Source organism: Oncorhynchus mykiss, chromosome 4, assembly GCF_057628025.1.
Source record: "Oncorhynchus mykiss isolate SJ-2025 chromosome 4, ASM5762802v1, whole genome shotgun sequence".
Classification (NCBI taxonomy): domain Eukaryota; kingdom Metazoa; phylum Chordata; class Actinopteri; order Salmoniformes; family Salmonidae; genus Oncorhynchus; species Oncorhynchus mykiss.
This window is the reverse complement of record NC_143025.1, coordinates 5,707,501-5,717,500: the sequence shown is the minus strand read 5'-3', so window position 1 is coordinate 5,717,500 and position 10,000 is coordinate 5,707,501. Positions and strand designations below refer to the sequence as shown.

General features: G+C 50.9%; 1 protein-coding gene across 5 annotated transcripts in view; it reads right to left on the bottom strand.

Annotated features, from left to right (window-relative positions):
* The window catches only part of LOC110521167 (epidermal growth factor receptor kinase substrate 8-like protein 2), a 114,206-nt gene that overhangs the window by 14,913 nt on the left and 89,293 nt on the right, over positions 1-10,000 (bottom strand). For 4 of the 5 annotated variants that reach the window (XM_090230941.1, XM_090230940.1, XM_090230942.1 and 1 more), the window contains 5 exons: positions 6,569-6,643; positions 3,718-3,866; positions 1,755-1,923; positions 1,468-1,502; positions 1,173-1,281 (listed from right to left, as the gene is read on the bottom strand). In XM_090230941.1, coding sequence (XP_090087067.1) covers positions 1,173-1,281; positions 1,468-1,502; positions 1,755-1,923; positions 3,718-3,866; positions 6,569-6,643 — 537 coding nt within the window. The other variant, XM_090230944.1, reaches the window with a different exon arrangement.

Sequence of the window (10,000 nt, the reverse complement as noted above, 5' to 3'; positions counted from 1 at the left end):
TTTTCATGATTTTCATGATGCCATCTATTTTGTGAAGTGCACCAGTCCCTCCTGCCCCAAAGCACCCCCACAACATGATGCTGCCACCCCCGTGCTTCACGGATGGGATGGTGTTCTTCGGCTTGCAAGCCTCCCCCTTTTCCCCCAAACAAAACGATGGTCATTATGGTCAAACAGTTCTACTTTTGTTTTATCAGACCAAAGGACATTTCTACAAAAAGTACGATCTTTGTCCCCATGTGCAGTTGCAAATCGTAGTCTGGATTTTTATGGCAGTTTTGGAGCAGTGGTTTCTTCCTTGCTGAGCGGCCTTTCAGGTTATGTTGATATAGAACTTGTTTTACTGTGGATATAGATACTTTTGTACCCGTTTCCTCCAGCATCTTCACAGGGTCCTTTGCTGTTGTTCTGGGATTGATTTGCACTTTTTGCACCAAAGTACGTTCATCTCTAGGAGACAGAACGCGTTTCCTTCCTGAGCGGTATGATGGCTGCGTGATCCCATGGTGTTTATACTTGTGTACTATTGTTTGTACAGATGAATGTGGTACCTTCAGACGTTTGGAAATTGCTCCCAAGGATGAACCAGACTTGTGGAGGTCTACAATTTTTTTTCTGAAGTCTTGGCTGATTTCTTTTGATTTTCCCATGATGTCAAGCAAAAGAGGCACTGAGTTTGAAGGTAGGTCTTGAAATACATCCACAGGTACATCTCCAATTGACTCAAATTATGTCAATTAGCCTATCAGATGCTTCTAAAGCCATGACATAATTTCGTGGAATTTTCCAAGCTGTTTAAACAATTGTTGGAAAAATGACTTGTGTCATGCACAAAGTAGATGTCCTAACCGACTTGCCAAAACTATAGTTTGTTAACAAGAAATGTGTGGTGATTGAAAAGCAAGTTTTAATGACTCCAACCTAAGTGTACGTAAACTTCCGACTTCAACTGTAGATGTCGTACCTCCAGCACCTCGTCCTGCAGTACTGACAGCATTATAATATAGATGTCGTACCTTCAGCACCTCGTCCTGCAGTACTGACAGTATTATAATATAGATGTCGTACCTCTACCACCTCGTCCTGCAGTACTGACAGTATTATAATATAGATGTCGTACCTCTACCACCTCATCCTGCAGTACTGACAGCATTATAATATAGATGTCGTACCTCTACCACCTCGTCCTGCAGTACTGACAGTTCGTTGGCGTTGCGGGCCACAAAGTGGTAGCAGATCTTAGCATATTTACGGGACGAGGACGCCAGACCATTGTAGGACCTGAGACAGGAGACAAATGTCACAGAGTCACGAACAACAAACAGTCTTAACATGTGTACAGATTACAATGCAGCTCAAGAAACAACAAAGTTAAATCAAATTAAATAAAAAGAAGTAACAACAATGAGAAAAGTAGCAGTGTGTTGTAATGTAGAATCACATTAACTAGAAATATCATAAACTGACCCATTTGATGAGCTGGAAGACTGGGTTCCGAAAAACTGAAAATGAGAGGATTTTATTATCATTGTAAAGTGATGATATGGACTGGTACTGTGTGTGTCTGACTATCCTAACACCCTGTGCTCAAAGTATTCAAACCTGTTTTGCAAACCAAGAAGAGCTTATAAGCGAGAAGAAATGTAAACAAACAAATGAAGAACTAACAGTGGTCTACTATAAGGACTGAAACGAACAGCGGTCCAGAAATTACTACAGCTGTTTTCCTACTGATCAATCTCCCTCCCTCTCACCTCTTCTGACTTGTGTGGGGACATGGGGTGGGACATGAAGGACATGGGAGGTTCCCCTGATCCCTCTGTCTCCCATGGGGCGGTCCTGAACAGCTCAGCTGGGGGCTCCCACCCGTTCCTGAACTTAGGGAAGTAGGTAGAGGCACACTGGTCCCGTGGCCAGTCCGCTCTGGGGTAAACACAGAGACAACCAGGGTTGTAGTAGAGGGTAAACAGAGACAACCAGGGTTGTAGTGGAGGGTAAACACACAGACATAACCAGGGTTGTAGTAGAGGGTAAACACAGAGACAACCAGGGTTATAGTAGAGGGTAAACAGAGACAACCAGGGTTGTAGTAGAGGGTAAACACAGAGACAACCAGGGTTGTAGTAGAGGGTAAACAGACAGACAACCAGGGTTGTAGTGGAGGGTAAACACAGAGAGAACTAGGGTTGTAGCGGAGGGTAAACACAGAGACAACCAGGGTTGTAGTAGAGGGTAAACACAGAGACAACCAGGGTTATAGTAGAGGGTAAACAGAGACAACCAGGGTTGTAGTAGAGGGTAAACACAGAGACAACCAGGGTTGTAGTGGAGGGTAAACAGAGACAACCAGGGTTGTAGTGGAGGGTAAACACAGAGACAACCAGGGTTGTAGTAGAGGGTAAACAGACAGACAACCAGGGTTGTAGTGGAGGGTAAACAGACAGACAACCAGGGTTGTAGCGGAGGGTAAACACAGAGACAACCAGGGTTGTAGTGGAGGGTAAACACAGAGACAACCAGGGTTGTAGTGGAGGGTAAACACAGAGACAACCAGGGTTGTAGTAGAGGGTAAACACAGAGACAACCAGGGTTGTAGTGGAGGGTAAACACAGAGACAACCAGGGTTGTAGCGGAGGGTAAACACAGAGACAACCAGGGTTGTAGTGGAGGGTAAACACACAGACAACCAGGGTTGTAGTGGAGGGTAAACACCAGTTTACCACATCATTGATTTCACCCCGACCGACAATCAGAGTTTATCACTACATCACTGGACATATGACAAGGCCTATAAGACATTATAAAGGCTCATACAAGCCTATAACAACGTCTACATTCTGATAAATTGCAGGCCTTAACAGCAGGTTTTAGATAACATGTTATCAATGGGATAATAGCATAACAAATCACTCCCATCTATAAATGTAGAGGTTATTACTGACCTTAAATTCTGAATTCAGATGGACACATCTGATGTTTACCAACAGGGACACGGGCCATCTAAGTTACCCTTGTATCATATTGACCTTTTATTCTGATTATTGCAGTATCTATGCACACTCACACACACTCACAGGGCCCTACACACACACACAGGGCCCCACACACTCACAGGGCCCTACACACTCACAGGGCCCCACACACTCACAGGGCCCCACACACTCACAGGGCCCCACACACTCACAGGGCCCTACACACTCACAGGGCCCTACACACTCACAGGGCCCTACACACTCACAGGGCCCTACACAGACACAGGGCCCTACACACTCACAGGGCCCTACACACTCACACACACACTCACAGGGCCCCACACACTCACAGGGCCCCACACACTCACAGGGCCCCACACACTCACAGGGCCCCACACACTCACACACACTCATTCCACCATCTGTTCACTCACACATAATATGCACATCCATTTATACTGACTCTACACACACACCCACTCACATACAGGCTGCTGCTACCCTGTTTATCGTATAGTCTAGTTACCTTACCCCGAAAGTATCTACCTCTATCAGCACATGTGCAACCACACACACACACCACACACACACACACACACACACACACACACACACACACACACACACACACACACACACACACACACACACACACACACACACACACACACACACACACACACACACACACACACACACACACACACACACACACACACACACACACACACACACTCTCCAGTACCTAGGTCTTGTCCACCCATCTCCCAGCAGTTCAAAGATGGTCATTTCTTTAGGCGACAGATGACCTCTCAGGAAGTCTACTGCATCTCTGGATAAGTGAGGAGAGACCACAGAGCGGGGCAGCTCTACGCTACCACAGGACTGGAGCACCTAGAGGTCAAAGGTTAGAGGTCACACATCTACCTGTACAGGCTACAGACAGGTGAGGACAGACCACGGAGCAGGGCAGCTCTACACTACCACAGGACTGGAGCACCTAGAAGTCAAAGGTTAGAGGTCACACATCTACCTGTACAGGCTACAGACAGGTAGACAGGTGAGGAGAGACCACGGAGCGGGGCAGCTCTACACTACCACAGGACCCGAAAACTTCGAACAGGTAACGTACAAATACCCTCTGTACATCTATAACCATCCTTGAACCCTTCAACCTAAGGTGGAAGCAATTCTGCAACAACTTCACCATCAGGAGGTAATGTGGTTACACCAATCCAATCCTCTCATCTATCATAGGGCCGTATCTAGGGCCGTATCCAGGACAGTATCCAGGGCCGTATCCAGGACAGTATCCAGGGCCGTATCCAGGACAGTATCCAGGGCCGTATCCAGGACAGTATCCAGGGCCGTATCCAGGACAGTATCCAGGGCCGTATCCAGGACAGTATCCAGGGCCGTATCTAGGGCCGTATCCAGGGCCGTATCAAGGACAGTATCCAGGACAGTAACCAGGACCGTATCCAGGACCGTATCCAGGACCGTATCCAGGACCGTATCCAGGACCGTAACCAGGACCGTAACCAGGACCGTATCCAGGACCGTATCCAGGACCGTATCCAGGACAGTAACCAGGACCGTATCCAGGACAGTATCCAGGACCGTATCCAGGACCGTATCCAGAATAGTATCCAGGACAGTAACCAGGACAGTATCCAGGACAGTATCCAGGACAGTATCCAGGGCCGTATCCAGGACCGTATCCAGGACCGTATCTAGGGCCGTATCCAGGACAGTATCCAGGGCCGTATCCAGGACAGTATCCAGGGCCGTATCCAGGACAGTATCCAGGGCCGTATCTAGGGCCGTATCCAGGGCCTTATCCAGGACAGTATCCAGGACAGTAACCAGGACCGTATCCAGGGCCGTATCCAGGACCGTATCCAGGACCGTATCCAGGACCGTATCCAGGACCGTAACCAGGACCGTATCCAGGACCGTATCCAGGACAGTAACCAGGACCATATCCAGGACAGTATCCAGGACAGTATCCAGGACAGTATCCAGGACCGTATCCAGGACCGTATCCAGAATAGTATCCAGGACAGTAACCAGGACAGTATCCAGGACAGTATCCAGGACAGTATCCAGGACAGTATCCAGGACCGTATCCAGGACCGTATCCAGGGCCGTATCCAGGACCGTATCCAGGACCGTATCCAGGACAGTAAACAGGACAGTAACCAGGACCGTATCCAGGACCGTATCCAGGACCGTAACCAGGACCGTATCCAGGACCGTATCCAGGACCGTATCCAGGACCGTATCCAGGACAGTAACCAGGACAGTAACCAGGACAGTAACCAGGACCGTATCCAGGACCGTATCCAGGACCGTAACCAGGACAGTATCCAGAATAGCATCCAGGACAGTAACCAGGACAGTATCCAGGACAGTATCCAGGGCCGTATCCAGGACCGTATCCAGGACCGTATCCAGGACCGTAACCAGGACAGTAACCAGGACAGTATCCAGGACAGTAACCAGGACCGTATCCAGGACCGTATCCAGGACCGTAACTAGGACAGTATCCAGGACCGTATCCAGGACCATATCCAGGACCGTAACCAGGACAGTATCCAGGACCGTATCCAGGACCGTATCCAGGACAGTATCCAGGACAGTAACCAGGACATTAACCAGGACAGTATCCAGGACAGTATCCAGGACAATAACCAGGACAGTAACCAGGACAGTAACCAGGACAGTAACCAGGACAGTAACCAGGACAGTAACCAGGACAGTATCCAGGAGAGTATCCAGGAGAGTAACCAGGACAGTATCCAGGACAGTAACCAGGACATTAACCAGGACATTAACCAGGACAGTATCCAGGACCGTATCCAGGACAGTATCCAGGACAGTATCCAGGACAATAACCAGGACAGTAACCAGGACAGTAACCAGGACAGTAACCAGGACAGTAACCAGGACAGTATCCAGGAGAGTAACCAGGACAGTATCCAGGACAGTATCCAGGACAGTAACCAGGACCGTATCCAGGACAGTAACCAGGACAGTAACCAGGACCGTATCCAGGACAGTAACCAGGACAGTAACCAGGACAGTATCCAGGACCGTACCCAGGACCGTACCCAGGACCGTATCCAGGACCGTATCCAGGACCGTATCCAGGACAGTAACCAGGACAGTAACCAGGACAGTAACCAGGACAGTATCCAGGACAGTATCCAGGACAGTAACCAGGACAGTAACCAGGACAGCGTTGTTGGATGAATGAGAGAGGAAAGGTAAATCTGTCCTACACTATGCTTATTAATGATTATGTAGCTGAGTGAAACCACACTATTCTGGTCTGGTTAGTATCATTCCAGGGTTGGGAGGGTGTGTGTGTTACTCTGGTCTGGTTAGTGCCATGGAAGGATTGTGTGTTTGTGTGTTACTCTGGTCTGGTTAGTGCCATGGAAGGATTGTGTGTTTGTGTGTTACTCTGGTCTGGTTAGTGCCATAGAAGGATTGTGTGTTTGTGTGTTACTCTGGTCTGGTTAGTGCCATGGAAGGATTGTGTGTGTGTGTGTGTGTGTGTGTGTGTGTGTGTGTATCAGTCACGTTCTTACCAGGTCCAGGGGGCCGAACAGGAAGTGCACCAGTTCAGAAGCGCTGGGGTTCTGGATGTGTTTCTTCAGTTTGGCCTGCAGGGGGCAGAGTGACACACATACTGTAGACACAGTTGACCACAGCTCTGTAGGCTACCATTTTGGAACTTTGCCGATGTCATCGATAGAGCCGATGGGATTACTGTTTGTTCTACAATATATATGTCTATTTGAACATTCTGAAAATTCCACAACGTTGTGTCCTTCTGAACGGGGCCCTGGTATAGTACTGAGGTGCCCCTGGTATAGTACTGAGGTGCCCCTGGTAGAGTACTGAGGTGCCCCTGGTATAGTACTGAGGTGCACCTGGTAGAGTACTGAGGTGCCCCTGGTGTAGTACTGAGGTGCCCCTGGTAGAGTACTGAGGTGCCCCTGGTATAGTACTGAGGTGCCCCTGGTAGAGTACTGAGGTGCCCCTGGTATAGTACTGAGGTGCACCTGGTATAGTACTGAGGTGCCCCTGGTAGAGTACTGAGGTGCCCCTGGTGTAGTAATGAGGTGCCCCTGGTATAGTACTGAGGTGCACCTGGTAGAGTAATGAGGTGCCCCTGGTATAGTACTGAGGTGCACCTGGTATAGTACTGAGGTGCCCCTGGTGTAGTACTGAGGTGCCCCTGGTAGAGTACTGAGGTGCCCCTGGTGTAGTAATGAGGTGCCCCTGGTATAGTACTGAGGTGCCCCTGGTGTAGTACTGAGGTGCCCCTGGTAGAGTACTGAGGTGCCCCTGGTATAGTACTGAGGTGCCCCTGGTAGAGTACTGAGGTGCCCCTGGTGTAGTACTGAGGTGCCCCTGGTATAGTACTGAGGTGCCCCTGGTAGAGTACTGAGGTGCCCCTGGTATAGTACTGAGGTGCACCTGGTATAGTACTGAGGTGCCCCTGGTAGAGTACTGAGGTGCCCCTGGTGTAGTAATGAGGTGCCCCTGGTATAGTACTGAGGTGCACCTGGTAGAGTAATGAGGTGCCCCTGGTATAGTACTGAGGTGCACCTGGTATAGTACTGAGGTGCCCCTGGTGTAGTACTGAGGTGCCCCTGGTAGAGTACTGAGGTGCCCCTGGTGTAGTAATGAGGTGCCCCTGGTATAGTACTGAGGTGCCCCTGGTGTAGTACTGAGGTGCCCCTGGTAGAGTACTGAGGTGCCCCTGGTATAGTACTGAGGTGCCCCTGGTAGAGTACTGAGGTGCCCCTGGTGTAGTACTGAGGTGCCCCTGGTATAGTACTGAGGTGCCCCTGGTAGAGTACTGAGGTGCCCCTGGTATAGTACTGAGGTGCCCCTGGTAGAGTACTGAGGTGCCCCTGGTAGAGTACTGAGGTGCCCCTGGTAGAGTACTGAGGTGCCCCTGGTATAGTACTGAGGTGCACCTGGTAGAGTACTGAGGTGCCCCTGGTGTAGTAATGAGGTGCCCCTGGTATAGTACTGAGGTGCCCCTGGTATAGTACTGAGGTGCCCCTGGTATAGTACTGAGGTGCCCCTGGTAGAGTACTGAGGTGCCCCTGGTATAGTACTGAGGGGCCCCTGGTATAGTAATGAGGTGCCCCTGGTATAGTACTGAGGTGCACCTGGTAGAGTACTGAGGTGCCCCTGGTGTAGTAATGAGGTGCCCCTGGTATAGTACTGAGGTGCCCCTGGTGTAGTACTGAGGTGCCCCTGGTAGAGTACTGAGGTGCCCCTGGTGTAGTAATGAGGTGCTCCTGGTATAGTACTGAGGTGCCCCTGGTGTAGTACTGAGGTGCACCTGGTAGAGTACTGAGGTGCCCCTGGTATAGTAATGAGGTGCACCTGGTAGAGTACTGAGGTGCCCCTGGTGTAGTAATGAGGTGCCCCTGGTATAGTACTGAGGTGCCCCTGGTAGAGTACTGAGGTGCCCCTGGTAGAGTACTGAGGTGCCCCTGGTAGAGTACTGAGGTGCCCCTGGTATAGTACTGAGGTGCACCTGGTAGAGTACTGAGGTGCCCCTGGTATAGTACTGAGGTGCCCCTGGTATAGTACTGAGGTGCCCCTGGTAGAGTACTGAGGTGCCCCTGGTATAGTACTGAGGTGCCCCTGGTAGAGTAATGAGGTGCCCCTGGTATAGTACTGAGGGGCCCCTGGTGTAGTAATGAGGTGCCCCTGGTATAGTACTGAGGTGCACCTGGTAGAGTACTGAGGTGCCCCTGGTGTAGTAATGAGGTGCCCCTGGTATAGTACTGAGGTGCCCCTGGTGTAGTACTGAGGTGCCCCTGGTAGAGTACTGAGGTGCCCCTGGTAGAGTAATGAGGTGCCCCTGGTATAGTACTGAGGGGCCCCTGGTGTAGTAATGAGGTGCCCCTGGTAGAGTACTGAGGTGCCCCTGGTAGAGTAATGAGGTGCACCTGGTAGAGTACTGAGGTGCCCCTGGTGTAGTAATGAGGTGCCCCTGGTATAGTACTGAGGTGCCCCTGGTAGAGTACTGAGGTGCCCCTGGTAGAGTACTGAGGTGCCCCTGGTAGAGTACTGAGGTGCCCCTGGTATAGTACTGAGGTGCCCCTGGTGTAGTAATGAGGTGCCCCTGGTATAGTACTGAGGTGCCCCTGGTGTAGTACTGAGGTGCCCCTGGTAGAGTACTGAGGTGCCCCTGGTAGAGTACTGAGGTGCCCCTGGTAGAGTAATGAGGTGCCCCTGGTATAGTACTGAGGGGCCCCTGGTATAGTACTGAGGTGCCCCTGGTGTAGTACTGAGGTGCCCCTGGTAGAGTACTGAGGTGCCCCTGGTAGAGTAATGAGGTGCCCCTGGTATAGTAATGAGGTGCCCCTGGTATAGTACTGAGGTGCCCCTGGTGTAGTACTGAGGTGCCCCTGGTAGAGTACTGAGGTGCCCCTGGTAGAGTAATGAGGTGCCCCTGGTATAGTACTGAGGGGCCCCTGGTGTAGTAATGAGGTGCCCCTGGTATAGTACTGAGGTGCCCCTGGTAGAGTAATGAGGTGCCCCTGGTATAGTACTGAAGAGCCCCTGGTGTAGTAATGAGGTGCCCCTGGTAGAGTACTGAGGTGCCCCTGGTAGAGTAATGAGGTGCCCCTGGTATAGTACTGAGGTGCCCCTGGTATAGTACTGAGGTGCACCTGGTAGAGTACTGAGGTGCCCCTGGTGTAGTAATGAGGTGCCCCTGGTATAGTACTGAGGTGCCCCTGGTGTAGTACTGAGGTGCCCCTGGTAGAGTACTGAGGTGCCCCTGGTAGAGTAATGAGGTGCCCCTGGTATAGTACTGAGGGGCCCCTGGTGTAGTAATGAGGTGCCCCTGGTAGAGTAATGAGGTGCACCTGGTAGAGTACTGAGGTGCCCCTGGTGTAGTAATGAGGTGCCCCTGGTATAGTACTGAGGTGCCCCTGGTAGAGTACTGAGGTGCCCCTGGTAGAGTACTGAGGTGCCCCTGGTAG